Genomic DNA, 21,353 nt, shown 5'->3' with positions numbered 1-21,353 from the left:
GACAGCTTTAAGAGACCCGTTATGCAGAAAATCCGGCGGCATTGTCTGTGCACTGACCGTACGTTCTACATGAGCGAAAACTCCCAATGTAGGTAACGAATTAATAAAATTCATTAAGAGGTCAAAGAATGTTCACAGTGATGCCAAATTTCTCGGGGAGTTTCCTGTAACCAAAGGAAAGTAATTGAGCAGAAAGGAAAATTGGGGTTTAGGTGAAAATACAACCCAGGAACTTCAGGAAGCGAAACGGCCACAAAGGCTCATTGGTTCAAGCGTGTTAGAGCGGGTCGCAGTGAATGTTTGTGGTCTGACTTAGTAAAGTGTCTTAGAGAAATGTACTGTTACATACATGGTACTTATGAGCACAGTAATTAAGAATGGGTTAATTAGACTGAAATGAATAATAAATAGAAGTGTTGGGATGGTTCATTGCAGTTAAACAAATGAATTTGTGTGTATGTGTGACGTATCGATAAGCAGGCTGTTCTGACTTGGTAAAGTGTCTTAGAAGAAAAAATTAAATTATGGGGTTTTACGTGCCAAAACCACTTTCCGATTATGAGGCACGCCGTAGTGGAGGACTCCGGAAATTTCGACCACCTGGGGTTCTTTAACGTGTACCTAAATCTAAGTACACGGGTGTTTTCGCATTTCGCCCCCATCGAAATGCGGCCGCCGTGGCCGGGATTCGATCCCGCGACCTCATGCTCAGCAAAGTGTCTTAGAGAAACGTACTGACACACACATGGCAATTGCGAGTATATAAATTATGAATGAGGTAATTGAATGAAGTAAAGGAGTGTGGTGGTTCACTGAACTTTAACGAATGAATGCATGTGTAAGTACGATGTATCGATGAGAAGGTTGTGGTTCGAATATCTGGTATCGTTAATGAGTAAGTTAATTACAGGTTTTATGCGAGTGTTTGCATGCTTCACTTAATTTGAATTGAAGTGAATTAAGTGAAGAGAATGATGTATCGAAGCAAAAAATTGTAAGAGAGAAAAAGTTTGATGAAAGCATATAATGTAAACAGTGACGTGATGGAAAGCAAATGGTGATACAAAGTAAACAATGACATAGCAATGAGAAGCAAGTGATTGTGTGAAATTGATATACAATAGGAAGTCGGTCATTGTATGCGTAGAGAGCATGAGAAGCAGGCAGTGGCGAGAAACGAGAGTGTGAGAAGTAGTCAAAGGCCCTTTAATGCTATTGCATTCTACAGTCAAATATGAAGCTTATGCGTTTTCCAAGTTTTTTCAGGGAAATCTACAGCTAAGCTCCATTCAGGTGTGTTTACATTTGCATGCTTCCTGTGCACAGTTGTCACAGTGTAAATCAACAAACTCCATCCACATCATTTATTTTATTGATGTCTCTCTGTTCATGCCTTTCATCCATGACGTAGTATATGTCCCGTTCACTAATGAAGCAACTTTACTGGCTAGAGTAATGCTTCTATTTGATTCTGCTCACAGAAAAGCTCTCCAAATAGATAACATTAACTACTGTCCAAAAATTATGTACTTTGATAGGATTCTACTGCAAATACTAGCCTAATGCGACACCAAAGTAGCAAACAGAGCATGCACCACCACTGAATATACGGTGCACACTACTGGTCACTGACTGTGCCATGCTTATTTTCGGAATATCACGTACCTATAAACAAATGAAAAACTTTTGTTAAGGATGCGCACAAGGTGCTGCCACATCAGGCGTCACATCATGATACAGGAGCCAGAGAACACACACAGTGTCGCTGTTACAGACTTTTGATGCTCTTTGTATTCTCACTTTCTCTGCTGGCAACTACACTGCTTACCCAATCAGCAAAACTGCAGTGTTTTCTCATTTCCTATTCATTGCACACTGGACATGTGACATGAAGTTCTCTTCTGTGCTCTTCTGGCTATCATCTCACAATTCCTACTAGTACTAGAGGCCCATAACATGGCAAAACAGTTGCATTTATCGATGCAGCTGTACTCAAGCGCTTTGTTCTCCTAACACTTTCTTTCATTAATATAGCCACAGTATTGCGAGTATTACGACTTTGGTCATTGTGATGAAGATGACAACAGGCAGCTTGGCTATTCTGGGTCTTGGCTACTGTAAAATGCCATTTCTCGGAGAAGCCGGGATCTCATATAATTAGTATTTATAAGCAAGTCAAATCACGCTGGTCTTTTTTTTTTTTTTTAAACTTTGCCAAATGTGTGACTGTGTGCTTGCTCCACTTTGAATAACTGTACACAGACCCCACAGTGAGAGATGAGTCCACAGCATGATCCACTGTTTACAGTGACAGTGTGATGCACAGCATGTTAGCACTGCTGCTTATCAAGCCAGAGTGCTTCTACACCGTTTTTGTTTTTGCTTTGTCTTTTCTTCTAATATGCTGGCTGAACTTGTGTTCTAGCGTTGGGTCTCATTTTATAGTAGCAAAGGTTTATGACAATATCACATGAACCGATGAAGTGATACTTTTCTAAGGGTTCACTCTTTTTCTTTTTTAGATCACATATCACAGCAGAGGAGTACCCTGTTAGAGGTACCAGCATCTCATTGCAAACATTTAATATTAAGAAATAGAAGACAAGGCAATGGCAACAATGGCACTTCAGTACGCCTTTGTGCATATTTTCTTTCACTGTTGTGGAATAAAAGCGGGGAAGGGCTTGCCAAGCCACACGGTTTTGGATGGCAAGTACGGCTACAAAGCAAGAACACACTGTTGGCAACAGGGCTGCACAGCAAACCTTCCACAGTGCCGAAGGGGGCCCTCTGGCACCGCACGCTGCACCGGCCGCAGACAGGAGCTGCAGGCATGGGAATCACACCTTGAGGAATGATGTGTCCCCTTCCATTGGGTGGCTGAGCCAGGGTTCGAGCAAACACCTTCATGTCTGCACGCCTGCTTTATGAAACAAGGGGCGAACGCTAAGGCAGAGAGAGACACTCCGCTACTTTCACGGCCATTTGTCGCTCACAGGGCAATGAAACTGCCTTCCATCGTGCCAAGATTGATAGGAATGCGAAAATAAAACACAAGACCATATTTTGAAGATGTTCAACATTTCAAGAAGAAAGAGCAAGAAAAAAATTTTTCGCGTTATGTAGGGGTGTGCAAATATTCGAAATTTTGAATATGAATAGTCTTTGATATACCATTGCATTCGAGAAATTGCTATTAGAAATTGTCGAACATTCCTTGCCATTCAAATATAACATTTATTACTGGCTACAGGGAGAGAGGCTTATACAAGTCAGGATTGTTATGAATGATTCTGTTGCAGGAAAGCGGCAGTTGTAGCCAAGAAAGCAGTTTCGAGGCAAACACATGGCATAGATAGCTACTGCTCAACACTTTTCTGTCTTTCAATAATACCCCTGTCAAGCGGGCAAGTTAAGTGCACTTACGGGAAGTGCACTTCGGGACCTTGAGTCACACTTTAGGCAACGCGCTTCTTAACGGAAAAACAGAGTGCACTCGCAGTAAAAAAAAAAAATATGGCGACAGACTAAGAGCGCGTTTTTAAAGATGTAAATTAACAAGAGAAAGCTGCTAAAAAGCGATTGTTTTAAGTAGAATTATATATAAAGACAAACTTCATCTATTTGTCTCAACAAAAAGCGAAGATGTTTTTATTATAAGTGTGTTGTAAGTCAATGCTGGCCAAGACGAATGCCTAGCCAATCCAAAACAACATGGCGGCATGCGGCAGTTGATCCTGCTCATGATCCTGCTAGAACAGAATATGAGCGAGTGTATATGAGCAAAGACGGCGAGTTCGATATTTAGCTACACTGCAAAATGCCATGCACACGGCTCAAAGCACGACTGGCGTGGTCAGCACGCTTTCCCACCAAAATAAACACGAACTGAATGAACATGGCGGCACCGCAGTGCCGCATCATTCTGGCGCCGTTAGTTGCGTACATGATAAATTCGTTTCTTTACTGTGCTGTTTCGCTTCTCGCTAAACACAAATTATATTGTTAAAAGCTGCTCAATAACTGAAATGAACTTTTGTGTCCTTTTTCTATGCATTACATTTTGCGTCGTTGAAAGCGTTGGTGGCAAGGCTAGGCACTCCTTCAAACCGTTGGCGGCGAGGCTACGCACTCGGCCAGCAAAGTGCGTTCCGTGAACATACTCCGACTTGAGTGCACTCATCTGAGAGTACACTCCGCTGCAACGTTAAGATTTGGGAAAGTGCACTTAAAAACCGAGTGCACTCGCCGTAAGTGCACCTAACTTTCCCGCTTGACAGGGGTATAAGAATGCCTCGCTTTTAGGCAGCCTATATACGAATTTATTTTCTCGATTTAGGCTAAGTAACTTATTATTTGGCAAACATCTGCATGTCTGCACCCCTCTAAAACAATGTGCAGGGCTGTAGTATCACCGCTTCTCTCCTTCAACATAGACAACATCTCGTGCACTTGTTGTTCCCTTGCTCCATTATTCTCGTGGTGCACTGAATAACTTAAAGCAACTGTTCCCAATTTCTAAGCCACTTAAGTGGACATCCAGCTGCAAATTGTATTACATGCATTTATCAAATAATCTATATAACCCTCTCTTTTTTTTACCCAACCAACCCTATGCGACCTTTTTTTTTTTGTTTAGAAATGAGAAAACATTTTATATTCTATTCAACACTCGGAAGTCAACTTTCTCGAATATTCATGCTTAATTCAGCAATTTCAATATTCAAACACCCCCCCTTGCTATGCAAAAAGAGTCAAATAGTTAATCACAAGTGGCAATCATCATTCTTGTCAGCCCCAATCCACTTTCAATCGAGCTTTCAAAACGGAGTCTCGGTGCAGTATTGCAGCTGCATTGGAGATTACCAAGATGCCTACATTTTAAGTGATAACATTTTTTTTATCCACCAGGCAAAGACAATTTGGCTGCAAATTTCACCATGCTACACTGCCATGATATGAGTATAAGTGTCTATTAATGTGTGACATAACTACAGCAATATTATTATCAAGCACTAAAAACAAATCTAGAAAAATAAAATTTTTCCTACCATATCTCATTTAGTTGCTATAAATCGGGCATTTCCAGTTCCCCCCATTCTTCTCACTTTCTGCATGAATGTGTTTCATGCAATAATCAATGCACTTTACACAATACTGTACGTCTTTTGAAAAAAAAAGTTTCTCGTCATAAGAGGATGTTTCAGCACTATGCGAATACATGGAAAATGTTCAAATACTCATTATGCAACTGCTGAATTTATTTGATTGAAATTCATAGCATTTAAGGAAAGGTCATATTCTAGCAACTGTAGGTAGTAGACTTCCTATTCAGTTTTCTTTAAAAAAAAAAAAAAAAAACGGGCAAGATTAAGAAAAGAAATGGGTGCATCAAGTCAACTTCATCACTCTACAACAAAAATAGATAGTGCAGTTCTGTAAACAGTATTTAATAGTGTGTTTAAATTATAAGAAAGTTGATGCATTACATATGACTCCAGAAAGTGAACATCGGCAAATCATACATGAAGGAAGTTCCTTACATATACTGTAACTTAACAAATTTTAAACTTCAGGCATAATGTTTCTATTTATTTATTCCGATTGAAATTTCATTATGTGGCCCCACACCTGCACAACATTTCAAGCCTTGAATTAAGAACCAAGTAAGTGTCACTAGAATTTGCAACATTAGCAACAAACTTTATAAATATCAGTTAATCAAGCGAATGTCTAAAGAGAGCCCTGCTCCATTTCATATGTATTTAAATAAGGGAGGACTCAAGCTTAAGCTTCCCCTGGCAGGTAATGAAAACAAATTGAATAATAAACTGTTCAAATATAGCCACTCACGAGTTTTTCAGCCCTTCCCATTCATAGTTAGAAGAAACTAATTTCTTTGCTTCAGACTTCAAGTGAGGATTCTCAAGGATCAACTGCTGTTAATGTAAGAAATGTTGATTCAAAACTAGCTCTGTAAATAAATACAAAAATTTTGTGTACACAGGTCTGTACACAGTGAATTAATAACAACGTTTAGTCAGAGCTTTCAACATTGGCTTTTACATTTTCTACAGCTAGAGATAAACATTCATGTGGACAATCAGACTAGGATAGACAATTCGACGGCAAATGCAGATCATTATATGGTGTTAAAAGTTGGAAAACTACACTTTGGGGCACATATTAGGCATCAGAATGGAGGGGGCCTGAATTAATCTGACCCATAGAGCAAGTTCTTCATTCTGCTTTATCAGAATGTGGTTGCAGCAGCCGAGAAATGAACCTTCTACTTGTGCTCAGCAGCAGAATATCGCAGCGACTGAGCTACCTGGAAAAATATATACCTTGTTTATCCCTTGTACAATCAGCTCCCGTTAATTCGACCATCGACAAAATTGATTGAGTTATCTGGTAGGTCAAATTAAACAAGATGCAGGAAAAATGCCAGAACACAACAGATTCATTTGACAACAGTATTTTTCCCATTCTAACAAGCTACCAAAACAAATGTATGCCTGTCCAAAGTAGAAGACTGACATGGAAATGACATTAAAGCTTCTAAACAAAGTAGAAGGGGTTACTAATGGGGTCATTACAGGTATCAGGCATGTGCATGCTGACTGGTCCAAGTTCGAATGATCTGGTGACGACCATTTATGGATCGAAGTAACCAAAGTTTGGGCACTGTTGAAGCTTGGGCAAGTTGGTGTGACATTCTTTCTTCAACAGCATTTCAATGTCGCGTATGTGCACTCATATCGTCCTTGTCCTTAGCGCTGTTACAGAAGAAAAAGTTTGGGCCCACAGAAATGCATGGGTGCCGACAGGACCTTCGGCCAGGATTGAATTAACCGGAGTCGAAATAACGAAAGTCTACTGTATTCAATGAAAGGTCTAAAAGACCCTGTTCCAAGAGATTTTTTTTAATATGTATATAAAATAATTATGTATTGTCTGAATGTGTGGCAGTGAAGCAAATGCAATCTACAATCATGGGCAATAAAGATTCATTCTTGGCAATACCAGTACAAACTGACACTGTAACCTCACTAAAGATTTGGAGTTAACCACTAAATTTATGCTCCAGAAAGATGTTTTCTACTTTCAACATTCAGTTCATGTTTGATCTTGTTGCCTAAAACTTTTTTTAACTATACCTAGACTTCCATTATTTGATTCTGGTTCATTCAATTTTTCAGAAAATTCGATCCAAACAAAAGGTCCCAGCAGGCACCAATACATTTATATGGGATGAAACGTCCGTTACTTCGATCTCGAAATATGCCTTTGCCGAATAATTAGAACTTGACTGATCAGCTTCGCCGCTATACAGTTGTGCCATGCGGTGAAGCATACCAAGAATGGAAAGGGGCTGTTATCACTGGACAGTCCGGTGTGATTGGGGCACATTTCCCCCCGCAATACCCGAGTGCTCTTTGCAAGTTATGTCAGGCAACTAGAGCAACGCTCTCGCACATGTTGTGGGAGTGTCCTGTTATATCAGCTAAAATGTCAGTAGCTCTGGACTTAGCTCTGGCTCTTGCGTCGAAGTGGGCCACCACTCTGCGCAGCTCCAACTTCAAGATAAAGTGGGCAGTCCAGCGGACCCGAGAGGTGGCGACTAGGCAAGTCCTTAAAGTCGCCCGATTGCAGCCCTGAGCCAAGGTCGTTAAAATTTTGCCAGATTAACAATAATGTTCTTTCCATCCATAAGCATTTAATTATACCGTGCACTGCACTCTCCAGTCACAGTACAAATACCTAGATGCTAAATAAGCATACTGGCAGCCATTCAGAGCAGTTTCAGTGGCGATTTGAGCCCTTGTTTCCCCCACCATGCGTGTCTCGTATACGTGACTGTTAACGGGGCCCAGTAAGCGTTCCTTCATAATACATGCAAACAGACGCCGTGTACCAAGAAGCAGAGAAAAATCATCCGTGTTTTGGGAAAGTGGCAAGATGAAAAAAAAATCAAAAAGTTCAGGGAACGTTTACAGCCAACAAAAGAGCACGGGTCTTTCTGAAGCTCTAAAGGCCTGCCAGTAAACTTATTAGGCATCTCGGTGCTCATACTGAACACGTGTAAATTAAAGAACACATTCTACATCTCTGACAGGGACCCCTTTCCCTGTTTGGTATGCTTCGCCACATAACTGTATTGTGGCGAAGCTAACATCAAAGGCAAATACTGTCAAGTAAATTAACCACATGTTCCGGCGTTTTTTTTTTTTTTGCTTTTTTGTTCATTTCGACCTACAGGATAATTTGACCAGTTTCGTCGGTCCCGTCAGGGCCAATTAACGTAAGTCGACTGTGCACATATTCATTTATTTGCACTGACCAAGTGCAGTGTGCACAACATAAAAAACAAGAACAATAGTTTTCATTGCGCTACAATCCTCTAAAACGAGAAGCACAGAAATTATTTTTCCGACTGCTTGTTCCAACATAGCTGGAATGCTTATACGAAGTTCTTTTGAAATGTCTGCAAGAACACCGTAACAATAGTGAACCAAGAATGCTCTTCCTACGGTACTAAAAAGTGTGATCTCAATGCTGGACATGTCAGGTGCAGTAATAACCTCACTGATAAAACTCGGCAAAGGAAAGAGCAGCTAGCTCTTGGTTATTCTGCAAAGTGACACGTAGAAACTGTATTGCTTGAAACAGCACATGGAGAGTACAAGACAAAACAAGTGCTAGCCATCAGCTGTCCATGTCTACATACGAATATAGAACTTTCATGAAACATAAAAGAAAGTACTAGCAAAGGATAAGCAACAAAACAAATTTGGGAGCAGTGTCTGAAATTACCAAATTTGTTTTGGTCACAGAAAACTACATGCATTTAGACATGATGGGAGGGTAAGAGAGTAGTATTTTTCAGTGTATTAAATAATCCACGTGTATAGCCAACGAAAATAACTGCAACGCTTCGAACTTTTGTGAAAACAGTCTCCGTTCAGCGGATGCACGACTAGCTCATCCATGTCGTACATCTTCTGCCTGTTGCTCTCTGTTCCCCAACTCACTCATCAGAGATGCAAATAAACCTGGATGCACACGTCAGATTTGATCACAGACAAATCAGTCACATGATGTGAATCGGATCATTTTGGAGCTAGCATTCATGCAGCTGAGCTAGCTGAGATTCAGGGCAGTGCAGTGTGCACCACGCTGACCTGAACCACACCTCATGGTGGAATTCTGCCCCCCACCAACTTTACCGTTATATTTTTATCATTTTTGGTGCACGTTATACATGAAAAAATGCGAACTGTCAGAACTTGTTATACTGGATTCAAATTATTAGGGATACCAAATTCTTGTCAAAATTTTCTAAGTATTGTAACATTAAAATTTGTATCTGCATCTGTAGCTGCACCGAATCTGCATCGGCACACAAAGGACATATGCAATACTCCACAATTGGAGAATATACACTTTAGACACATGCAGCAGGCTTCTCCACAGCACATCGTCAATCAAAGTCAGAAAAATGATTTGTTTAGACCAAGTAGTTGTCCTGACATTGACTGAATTAGTCTTGTTCAGAATTTGTTTTTTGTACAAGCTTAACTTAGGCTACAAGAACAATTTTGGGAACTTCAAAAGTTCATTATAACAAGGTTGGACTGTCACTGTGTCTGCTAATCAGGATGGAAGCAGCAGTGCAAGATATATTTTTCTGCTGCTCAAAGCAGCAGATGGTACAGTAGAACCTAGTTCATACATTTCGGAAAAGGCCATGAGAAAAAACATACTAACCAGGAAAATGTAACATCCAAAGTACCAAAAAATTTGATAGACTCAACTATTGTGGACCTCTACGTAATGCGAAGCATCGCGCAAATCGTTGCGGCAAGAGATGCCGATGTGCTCCAGTGGCCCGAGACTCATTTTGTTATTTTCCTATTGCGTGGTGTTTTAAGGGAGCAACAGGAAACTGAAATGAAACCTAGTTGGTGGGCAATGCCGGATGCCGCCAAACGCCACCTGCAGCAGGGAACAGCAGCACGTATGGATTATCACCCACTAAAAGCACGCAGTACGCTACCAATGGCAGTACGCACCACGTGCTGTAAAACAGATGGGTGAAGATGCTTATCGCAATAGGTTTGGAGGCGGTAGCTGTGAATGCTATGTGCGACGACCCAGGCGGAGATCTGCTGATAACGAAATTAGAAAGTTTGCACGCTGTCATTTTCACGCGAGATGGGCAGCTCCTGTTCTCGATCGCGCACACCTCGCGCCGTTCCTTGTTTGTATGGAATCTAGCGACTGGAACGCATATCATACGATCGCAATTGGTCGACGTACTGAACACTGGTGCTGAAAAAAAAAATAGTGTTTTCCAGGAATGTATGAACTGGCAAAGAATGAGTAACTCTATTGCGTCCTTTTTAGTGGTCTCAAATGCGAACGTTGGCGCCGGAAAAACATACGCAATGGGAACATATCAACGAGGTTCCACTGTATTCTGAAGCCAATGCACTCTTATTAATTGCCAGTGCTTCAGTAATCTGTTGTTAACTGGTACAGATCTTTTGCCACGATCACGGTGCTATACATCGATCTTGATTGCATTGGCTTACTGCACGGCCAGGTGTCCAGATGGTGCATTCTTTGAGAAGAGGGATAATTAGGATAGACGAGTTGTTCGCCAACTATTCCATTTGGCAGTTAAAAAAATTGTGGGGTTTAATGTTTCAAAACGGCACAGTGGCTCATGAGTATTGGAAGGTTCCGGAAAGCTTTGGTCACCTAGGGTTCTTTAACGTGCACCTGAAACTAGTATATATATAACAGTATTTGGCACCTCTTTTTTGCAGTTGGCAACAGAACGCCCAACTACATCGCTTCCACACCTTGTCATTTAACTGTTGTAGGAAAGGGGGAATTCACATGCCATGTTGGTATGGTGCACACTTGTTCCAATGTTCCTTTGAGCCACCCTAGATGCACACCCAAAGTGACGTACTGGTCCATTATAGACACCTTGTTCAAGGAACAGAAGACTACCAAAGCAGGAGGCATACAACGAAGAATGTCGTGGTCACGCGTTAGTATGCCCATGCAATCATGCACTATCTAAAAATGTTGCTGCAAATGAAGGCACATGCATGTGGTGATTGTGTGCTGAACACACAGAAGTGCTGTCTGATAACATTTTGTAAAAGAAAATAACAGTTGACACTTTGTACTCGCCTTGTCCTCTCGCAGTGCTTTTCCAAGTGATCCGTTCAGGACCAATACCTACAATAGCTGATGAATGGCCAAGCAAACAATATTGCTTACGACATTGGTGTGTAGCAAAGGCACCCGAGACAGCCAGGCCATTTACCAGCAGATACTTATGGTATGCATGGACACTAGCTTAGAATTATTTTAGGTGATGCCGAGGCTACTGACGAAATGAAAAGTAGTGGCAAATCTTTCCAACTGCTGACTTGGAGAATTACTGTTAAGGAGCTAATAATACCACAGAACAACACAAAGTGCAGCAAGTCCACACACACACACCCACATACACGTCAAGTGAACAGTCTAAAGAAAAATGACGCCAAGAATACAGACACCGCCTTGACTCGTAACTACGAACTTACATTGCAAGAACATACTACAGTTGATCCTGAATATATAGAACTCGAAGAGTGCATGAAATAGTTCGATATATCAATAATATTATTCAAAGTATAATATATGCCTCTCTGAAAATCTTGTACACGCGTCTCTGATAGTTCCTAGAGATTGCCAAAACTAGGAATTTACAGATTTGTTTCTCCAAGGCCATGTCAAACGCACAAAAGTTTATTTATATTTTGCACATACCTCAGAAGTCACTCATGTTTTGACGTACTGTGCTGCTATGTTGTAAGGATGCCCTTTTGAGATGCCTTTCGGCATTTTTCGCATTCATGAGTGGCCATGTTCGATGCCGAAAGACATTGCTAAGCATTGGCAAATGGCATCACTAGAAAATAGCAGCCCTTATCGTAACACTAACCCTGAAAGCCCACATCGCCAGTCTGCAACACCACAATGCCCCTCACACACGCTGATGTTTTTGTTAAAAACATGTGCAGGACAGAATCAAACAAGCATGTGTGGATATGCAACGTGCCACCATTAAAGTATTTGTACTGCAAATTGCACATGGATATGCCTTGACAAGATAGCCTATTCTCATACTTAAGCATTGAGTTGACCTGCCAGATGCTGTTAGATTCAAAAGTGGCTTTCAGCTTGCAGAACATCCAAGTCTGTTCCGATTCAGGTGTAACCCTGCGTGGACAAATCGCTTAGTTTGGACCATGGGCCCACAGATAGCACAGCAATGCCTCACATGTCCCCTGGTCTTTCCATGAAGTGCGGATGTGACATGTGGTGCTTTTCTTAACGCTCTGAAGGTTTTCGCTGTAGAGGTAAGGCGCCGCTAATCCATCCTGCATGTTTTTTTACTTAAATGTATGGTGCCAATTTTAAGTTAAAATATACTGTGCATATTCAACACTACTGGTTATGGAGAAGTACTCCCATGTCTATGGAGCTGCCCAAAGTCATTTGAAATTGCATTTCTACTGACCAAGGCACACTACTCAACTTGTTTATTTCCAAGCGCTCGCTCACGTGGTCATGCACGTGATCTGCTACTTCCAAAGCGTGTGTGGAGGAGGGGCTATCTTCATTTACAACCGCCGCTGTCGTGTTTCAAATGAATTAATTCTGGTATTTTACATCCCAAAATCATGATTTGATTACGAGGCACGCCGTAGTGGGGGACTCCAGATTAGTTTCGACCACCAGGGGATCCATAACGTGCCCCCAATGCACAAGACACGGTCACTTTTGCATTTTACCCATATCAAACTGTGGCCACCATGGCGAGGATTTGATCCTGCGACCTCGTGCTTAGCGGTGCAACACCATAGCTGCTAAGCCAGCATGGTAGGTTATCTTGTTTCCAGTAGCTTAGATATAGCCGTGTGTGGCCAAAGTTCAGATACTAACAAGTTTTCTTTTTCTTTGTCTTCAGTTGCAATTTGCTATCCACACACACTGGATTGCACGCAGTTGCAATTTTGGTATGGCCATGCACAGTGCCTCTTCTCACGGCGACTGCTCAAAGTTTATTCTTCCGACTCATTTCTGACACGTTTCTTCTTCTGATGAAATGAGTTTTTCGGACAACAAATTGTTAGCCATAAGTTTTGCAAGACATTTTTCTCTATGTTTTATTTTATCGTAGGCATGGAGTACATGCATATTTTTGTATGCTGTTGGTGCGAGTCAAGCATTTTTTAGACAGAATATTGCTTGCGATAAGATTTTTTTTTCTGTATTCACGAGTTTTTAATCATTTCCTTCTACTGGAAACTGCAATAAAAAAAACGAGGTATGGGGACACTTTCTTTTTGACCCTCAGAATGTTAAATTCAAGCTGTAATGGATTGAAGTGGTGGTAGGGGTTGGATTTTTTTGTTCTTATATAGGTGTAACAGTTCTGCATAAACCCGCAAGGTGGAGAGAAGTAATTAATAAAGGGAAAATGAGAAATCCACCCAATCATAGCAATTGCTACAAAGGAAACCCATATAGGTTCCTCGAAAGGAAAGCCTCACAGTTGAAGAAAAATTCGTCCTGGTCCGGGACTCAAACCCGGGACCACCGCCTTTCCGGGGCAGCCACTCTACCATCTGAGCTAACCAAGCAGCTAGCAGATGGTAGGGCGAAGTCGAATTCATCAACTCGAAGCAAAGACGAGGGTTTGGCGTAATAGTTCTGCAGAAAACAGCAAGGCGGACAGAAGTAATTAATAAAGGGTAAATGAGACATCTACCCAATCGTAGCAATTGCTACAAAGGAAACCCATATGGGTTCCTCAAAAGAAAAGCCTCGCCTTACATTCTTATAAACACCTGCTTTACAAGAAAACAAGCCCAGTAGCGCAGACATCTCCAGTATGGCATCCCATGCTCAGAACCACTCACTAAAGAGACTGAGTGTCATTCATGCTTTTTGTTGAATGAGCATCAGATTGGGAGGCCCTTGATGTTCTTGAAGCAGAGTTGTGATCTGCTCTTGCTGATAACAAACGCCTGCTGTCTGCATGAGTTATCTATACATGCAGGGAGCAAAACAGACACACAACTTGCTCATTCTTCCTCCAAAGCATGTGTTGCTATTGAGTATTGCTATTGAATATTTCAGAAAGTGGGAGAAGTGCTCAAGGCCCCCATTAGAAGTGCACTTGCAGGGGTGCAGAGCAGCATTCAATGTATTAAATTTGCAAGAAATCTTTAAGGGGATGTTATGACTGTTTAACATAGACAATAATTTGATATGTCCAAGTTTCATATATCTGGGATCAACTGTAGTATACATGTTTCTAGGTTTTGTTTTTCCAGATATCTGTAGTTACACTTTACTCACACATATGCAGTAAATGTAGCAAGGGCATCATTAAACATATTCACAACCTTAATGAGCATGTCAAGAAATATATATATATAGGTGCTCTTTCAAGAGGGTGGGGGGGATGCAGAGGGGGCTGCTCACTTACTTCAAAAGACATTAGCCATCACAGATCATCATCAGTGTAATGACAGTCTTTTTGGCAAAGTTTAACACTATTATACTCTTCTCTAACCAGCAACATGGCAAACCACAAAAGCAACAAAGTTAACAAAGAAGACTGCAGCCGTTGGAAACACTACTGTTCCTAAAGGATCACTAGGACTCTACACATTGTGCAAGCCTACAACAGATCAGCTGTTCTATTCAGCTAGCCATGTAACTGAACCTTGTAAAACCCTTGAACCATGCAGGTTGAATCTTCCATACAAGACCAGCACTGCTGCCCTGAGGCAGGTAAAATATATAACACAAATAATTTATGTAACGAAAATATCAAAGCTATGGAGAATACATGTAATATTGCAGTTCTTGACTTACACATACACATATCTCATGCATATTCAAACAGGTTGCACTGTTTAACATGTGACATGCAGGCAAGAAATAAACATGTTTTAAGCAAAGTTACCGAATAGATATTGCTGACCAGAATGTCTTGTTTGACTGGTTGGTCTACCTTTGGCAACAGAATTTGCCGCATAAATTAACACTACACACAAACAGATAACACAAAATGTGTGCTTGTGGTGTGTGTCTCCGTATGTAGTGCAATATTTTCACAGCAAATTCTTTCACCAAAAACATATATTAAAGTAAAATAAAGGGAAAGAACACTCTGCCATGCATATAAGCATTCTAGCTTTCAAGGAAACGAACCTAGGCAAATTACATTAAGCTCAGATGGCATTCAATGCCGAGCATTAGAGAAGTCCCTGTTGCCTTTCATGTTCACTAGGTTGCAGAGGAAACGTGTGACAAAACAAGTGACACGCTGTGCTATGCTGAGAAGCAGTAGACTTGTAGGACAAGCAGCAATGGAATACCCACAGCGATGTGGTTGATCTGAGACCTGATCTTGGAGAATGTGGTCAGCTGTACCGCTGAGCCAGAGGAGACTCGAAGCAAGGCAGCATTCACACCTCGCCACAGGCCACGTAGGTGGTCTCTGCGGTAGATGCGCAGAAATGCCGCCAGCATACCCTCATGGTTGTGTTGGTAGCCCACAGCTATGGACGTTGCTGACTGTGCCTGCAGCTGCACCTTGACCTGAACAAAGAATGTGCAAAATGTAAAAGAAAGGCAGTAGAAAAAAAAGATGCCAACAATATCTTTTGTCTGTCAATGTGCAACCCAGTGAAATGCTAATCTATCTTAGCAATGGAGACCTTTGCGCAAATTTCGTTTATGCAGTGTCTTCATAACATACACCGCTTTGTGTACGGGCCTGTGGAGGGGGGGAGAGAGGATTCAACGTCCCATAACTGCACCGTGGGCTATGAGGGACACTGTAGTAGAGTACCAGGGGTCCTTTAACACACACCTAAATCTAAGTACACAAAATAAGCACCTTCAAAATACAGCTGCTGGGGCCAGGAATCAAACCCATGACCTGGTGCTTAAGAGCAGAATGCCATAGCTACCGATTAATCCAGCCCTGCACTAACATCAACTTGCTTTTGCATTGGATCAGTTAGCGCAGCGACTTCCCTATTGTGACATTACTCCTGCATTACCAAATCAAATTTTTTTCCAATGTTTTATAAGACTGAGCTGGTCTCAAGTGAAACTCCTTAGCTATGTCTTCACCAAGAATAAAGCTTACCTTCCAGCAATAACCTTGTGGTTGCTTTAAGGGCATAAAAAAATTACATTCTGGGGTTTTGCATGCCAAAACCACAATATGATTATGAGGCACACCATAATTGGAGATTCCGGGTTAATTTCAACCTCCTGGGGTTCTTTAGCATGCACCCTGCTTTAAGAGCTACTGCATGTACACATAGTCATGCTGAGTATTCCAGAATGAAAAAGGTACTGTACATGCAATGTTACCAGGAAAGTATGCCAAGAGTTGATGAACTGCATTTAAGAATAAGAGATTTCACTATCGAGTCCATGTCCACTGGTGTTTCATATTGCTGAACAATAAAGTGCTATGAACTACAATGAGCACTCCAGTTTTTACAGGTCACACAGTTTAGAGTACCCTGCACATGCTTTGCCTAATAATTCCAATATTAACTAGATCAGTACAATAATTGCAAACAGATCATTTCTATTTACATAATTCAAATAAAGATGTCTGCAGAGTCAACAGAAATCTACAGACCACCCTAAACTTTGTCTACTCGTGTTTGTTTCCATGCCAGTAAATTCCGACTAAATCTGGGGAATCTGTTGAACTGGGGAATGAACAGAAGCTGTTGGCCACCTGCTACAGCACATTATGTCCAAAGACGGTACTGTTGCATGTCATTTGCATTATTTGTTTAATGCATGCAACTTCACTTGTACTGAACGTTACACAGCATGAGAATTCCACCAGAAACTGTTGCATTGCACTTTCTTCTGAAGCACTAGACAACCTTATTCAGAAGCACCTGTAAAGGGAATGCTGGTTAACTAAACGGTATCCAAATACTCAACAGATATAAAATAATCTCACCAAATTCAGCAGTATTCTTTTCCCTGCACCTTTCTTTAAACATGCAAGAAACTGTACCAAAAAAAAAAGCATTCACAAATGAAACCCTTGTTTCACACATAACTGCCCTGCAGAAATGTGCACTTTCACACACTGCAATGAATAAATATATTTCAATCATTTTACAACTAATATAAACATTTTCTCCTGCTCTGAGACTTAAAAATTGACATTTTTCTCTAAGCGCAAAATTATTATATAACTTGTTTTCCTCACACTTCACTTCGCTCTCTTTAGAACAGACGTCAAAAAATTCCCCATGCCCTCTTCTGAAAGTCCACTTGTCTTTTTTTTTTTTTTTTTTTCAAAAGCACTGTAAATAAAGATACTGACACTTGCTCTCAAGAGCTCATAGGAAAAATAGCAAGTCATGTTGCTATGTGATGCAAGGAATCACGCCACTTTTAGTCCAGAGATAGGATATTATCAGCTGCCCACAAGCTAAAGGCAGGACTAAAGTGTCACATCCAGCTCTTATCTACTGAAAGGAGTAGGATAAGGTGCCACAGACCCAAACAGATAAGCTTGTAACACAGCTATTATTGATCTAACCATGACATGGCAGTTTCAAAGTCTCCCATTTTTTGCCACACACATGCCATTGCAACTTCATATATTAGTGAGCTTTGGCAAGCAGGCTTCAATATATACGTATAAGGGGACATTGCACTAGCGCATAAAAAAAAGAAACACCAAACAAAAAAATATGTACAAGCAGCATTTGCAGCCTAAACATAGAAAGGAAGACATAGGAGATGCACATGCATACACATTAAAGGGGCTTAAAATTAAGCTATTCACAGACTTTTTATACTTTAAAGAAAGACATACTGCTTTTCCAAGCCAGCAGCTTCAGTCAGGTGCAGGGGCACTACCCCGATAAACAACAGAAGAAAAGAAATCCACAATATAAGTTCAGATGATGGTCGCGCAGGTGTTCTACAAAAAAAAATAATAATAAAAGACATGGCTGAAACCAGAAAATGAGCCAGTGCAATGAAAAAGCTCGAACAAATGAAGGAAAATTCGATTTCAGAAACATCCTGGCAGACTACCCTCACTTGCACATTATACTCATGTGACATGATCAGGGGTCCTGTTTTGCCGACTCATATTTGCACGAGGGTTGCAATGTGGGCTTGTTGGTAATGCATCTTCAAGGGGAGTATGGTAGCGCGATTCAAAGACGGGACAAGAGAAGACACAAAGGGACACACACAGCGCATATTTGCATTTTCTGGGTCAACAATTGGTCCTATTCACTCAGGATTAACCAAAACTCACTAACACGAAATGTTCAACAGACAGTAGACAAAGAGAGAATGAAAGAAAATTAGTGTATCAATAAATTCTTACCAACTCACCCAGCTGACAACTTTATAATGCACCAAAACTGGCAGTCAATGCACTCGTTAGGCCACCGCTTTACATTGTCTTGGGACATGCAAGAGTCTTTGCAAGAGCTTTTACAGGACAGACTGAGGGCTTAGCTGGTTTGGAATTTCATAGGAAAAAGCACAAATGCACGACAATGTTGTAAGTAAAACCTGTATTCATTCTTTCAATGCTCCATCTTGCCTGTTGAATTTGCACACTTTGTTGTGAGAAGTTTCAAAGCCAATGCAAATGCAACCAGTCCACACAGGGGCACCAGCAGAACTTTCGTTGAGCAACAGCAGCCCTCACCTTCATGAGCTTCGTCACCAGGCAAGCTACAGGAGCCGTAGAACAGCTTCAAGCTACAGGCGCTCTTACTCATGGGGAAGCTTTGGCCTTTCAACAAAGACCACGAAGGCTAGGCCCCTTCCCCAAATGCAGACCTGAGATGCACAATAAACATTGGTGTTCCTCCTGTCTGGAACATGGTTATTTAAAAAATCTGCATATAGTGGCGTTTGCTAGGATATGCGTTAACAACCCATCTTTCTTCCTATGGCTACCACTGCACATCCCTATAAAGCACTGCTTGCCTCAATTTTTTTTATGGGGTTTTACGTGCCAAAACCACTTTCTGATTATGAGGTATGCCGCAGTGGGGGTCTCCGAAAATGTGTACCACCTGGGGTTCTTTAACATGCACCCAAATCTAAGTACACGGTTGTTTTCGCATTTCGCTCCCATCGAAATGCGACCGCCGTGTTGCCTCACGTCCAGGCACGAGCTTTTTCGTGACACAAAATTCAGCAACCTTTCAACAATGTGCATTAAAGCATCCTCAAGCTTCTAATATATATATAATGCTCACAGCATTGAACCTTTCCCTACCTGCACCTAACGTGTTCCATATCATGGAACAGTAGGGTCCATTTCCAGCAGCTACCCACGACGCAATGCTAAATCTGTAATATGCCATTCCATAACAATAATGCCCGAAACATGCAGATTACGCGATGCTTCGAGCAATGCACGCAATCTGCCCGCTCCTGCTTGGAGGCTCACCAGGTAGAGGGGACTCCCCACGAAGGCGCCGACGCAGCCGGCCACGGCGCCAGCCGCGATGCTGCAGGGCACGTTGATGCTGCCGTTCTTGTTCTTGGTGAGTTGCAGGTCTTCCATGATGTGGTAGGCGCCCAGGCGGGTGCCATTCATAAAGAACTGGTACCACAGTGCCGGCGACAGGCCGCTCTGCAGCGCCCGGAGGCCGTCGTGCTTGCCGATGGCGTAGAACGCGTGAAACACATTGCGGTAGTGAACTGTGTAGTGTCCGCGAGCCTGCAGCTCGCCCTGCAACTGAATACGTGTCTTGACCACTTCCAAAGGATTGGTGAAAAAGCCAGCACCACACGCGGCCAGTCCGCCAAGCAAAAATTCCATGCTGCGTGCCGCTGAGGCTCAAGGCAGTGGTAACCTTCAGCGGCCCGCACCTAAAGCTATTTCCCACGCGTGATCTCGCTGCCGAGTCCCTTGCTCACCGCCTGCTGAGGGTGTTGCTGCTGTGCCTAACAACCACCCGCAGCCACAAAGAAGTGCGAGCGTTTGCGGAAAGGAAGACAAGGCGATCGGCTGTGTCGAGCACAGACAGGTGCTCCAATTATTCAGTTCGTCAGACTCCGCGACGCATAAGCCGCTATATGGACACGGGGACGGTATATATAGCAGCGGCGAGCCCCCAGGATCTCTTTACGATAAACGAGGTTGCGGTCCGATTTCATGCATAGCTGGAAAGATAAGCGCAGGCTTGCATCGAAACATCCTTGTTACGTCTGCGGAGGCGCGGTCGCGACAGATATCAGAGATAGCTGGAGCGAAAGCGAGAATGAATGAAAAACTTGACCCAGCCGAGCGCAACGTCACCTCAAGAGCTTGTTAGGAACTCACTTTCTTCTGAAAACCAAAAGTTTAGTGCGGTCTGGCACAGTCATAAATTGCTCCTATCAATAAATGTGCATGTGGGAATCGCTTTAGTCTCGTCAATTTTGGACAGGAAAGTAATAATTACCACAAAACATCACCGGCACACGTGCAGTTGCTGGCTCCCCGGTCGACTGGTGTCCGAGTCGGGAAAACAAAAAGTTATTTCGGCATTTCCGAATAATGGTAAACGGCTACGTCTGAAAACACAGACTGAAATTGTGCTTGCAAATGAGATCTACTGACCTAGTAACGCGAAATTTTTGGCATTTAATCGCGCTCCCTATCACTTCCGCAAAACGATTGTTGCGCCCTCTGCAACCAACTCCCGCAAATACAAAATTTTATTTGGTTTGGGTTTCACTTTTTAGGCGGAGCCATTTACTGTTATATTATTGAGTGTCGCATTTTTATACTATAAAAAAGTAAGAACGAAATAAACAATAGAAAAACCACAAGTTTTAAATGTTATGCTTTTTTTAAACATTGTTATAAGAACGTTCTAACTGCTCTAACCTCACGAATTTCGGCATCCGCGAGGCGCGCCAATTTTTTTCACTCGTCATGTTCCATGAAATGAAAGTGCAAGCATATAAATCACACAAAACCACACTGGAGACTCTTTTGCTCTATACAAAACACTATAATAATTACTTTTTACACTAGTTTCGGTTTCGGCAGCAAAGAGGTGGGTGCGCTGTGCACGATGCTCCGCCCAGCCATGGACTTGAACTTTCTCCAAATTGATATGTTAGAATAAAGAAAATGGCAGTGACAACGTGTCGTTGTTCAATGATCCACGACCGCTAAAGCAGTATCCGCTCTACCTTGAAAGGAGCGTTGAGATGCAGAGAAGTGCATAGAGAGCGTCTTCCAT

At 41.9% G+C, this 21,353-nt stretch overlaps 1 protein-coding gene across 4 annotated transcripts in view; it reads right to left on the bottom strand.

Annotated features, from left to right (window-relative positions):
- LOC126520936 (solute carrier family 25 member 35-like) overlaps positions 1–20,777 on the bottom strand; it is a 31,469-nt gene extending 10,692 nt beyond the window's left edge. The window contains exons 1-3 of one of the 4 annotated variants that reach the window (XM_072287066.1): positions 19,565–20,777; positions 15,469–15,687; positions 2,739–2,923 (exon numbers count right to left, since the gene is read on the bottom strand). In XM_072287066.1, coding sequence (XP_072143167.1) covers positions 2,739–2,923; positions 15,469–15,687; positions 19,565–19,939 — 779 coding nt within the window. In that variant the 5' untranslated portion in view covers positions 19,940–20,777. The remainder of the gene's footprint in view (positions 1–2,738; positions 2,924–15,468; positions 15,688–19,564) is intronic. The other 3 variants (XM_072287067.1, XM_072287068.1, XM_050169768.3) reach the window with 3 other exon arrangements.
- Between the last annotated feature and the right edge of the window lie 576 nt (positions 20,778–21,353).

This window comes from Dermacentor andersoni, chromosome 3 (assembly GCF_023375885.2).
Source record: "Dermacentor andersoni chromosome 3, qqDerAnde1_hic_scaffold, whole genome shotgun sequence".
Lineage (NCBI taxonomy): Eukaryota > Metazoa > Arthropoda > Arachnida > Ixodida > Ixodidae > Dermacentor > Dermacentor andersoni.
Note: the sequence above shows the minus strand (reverse complement) of the source record. Positions and strands in the feature narration are given on the sequence as shown.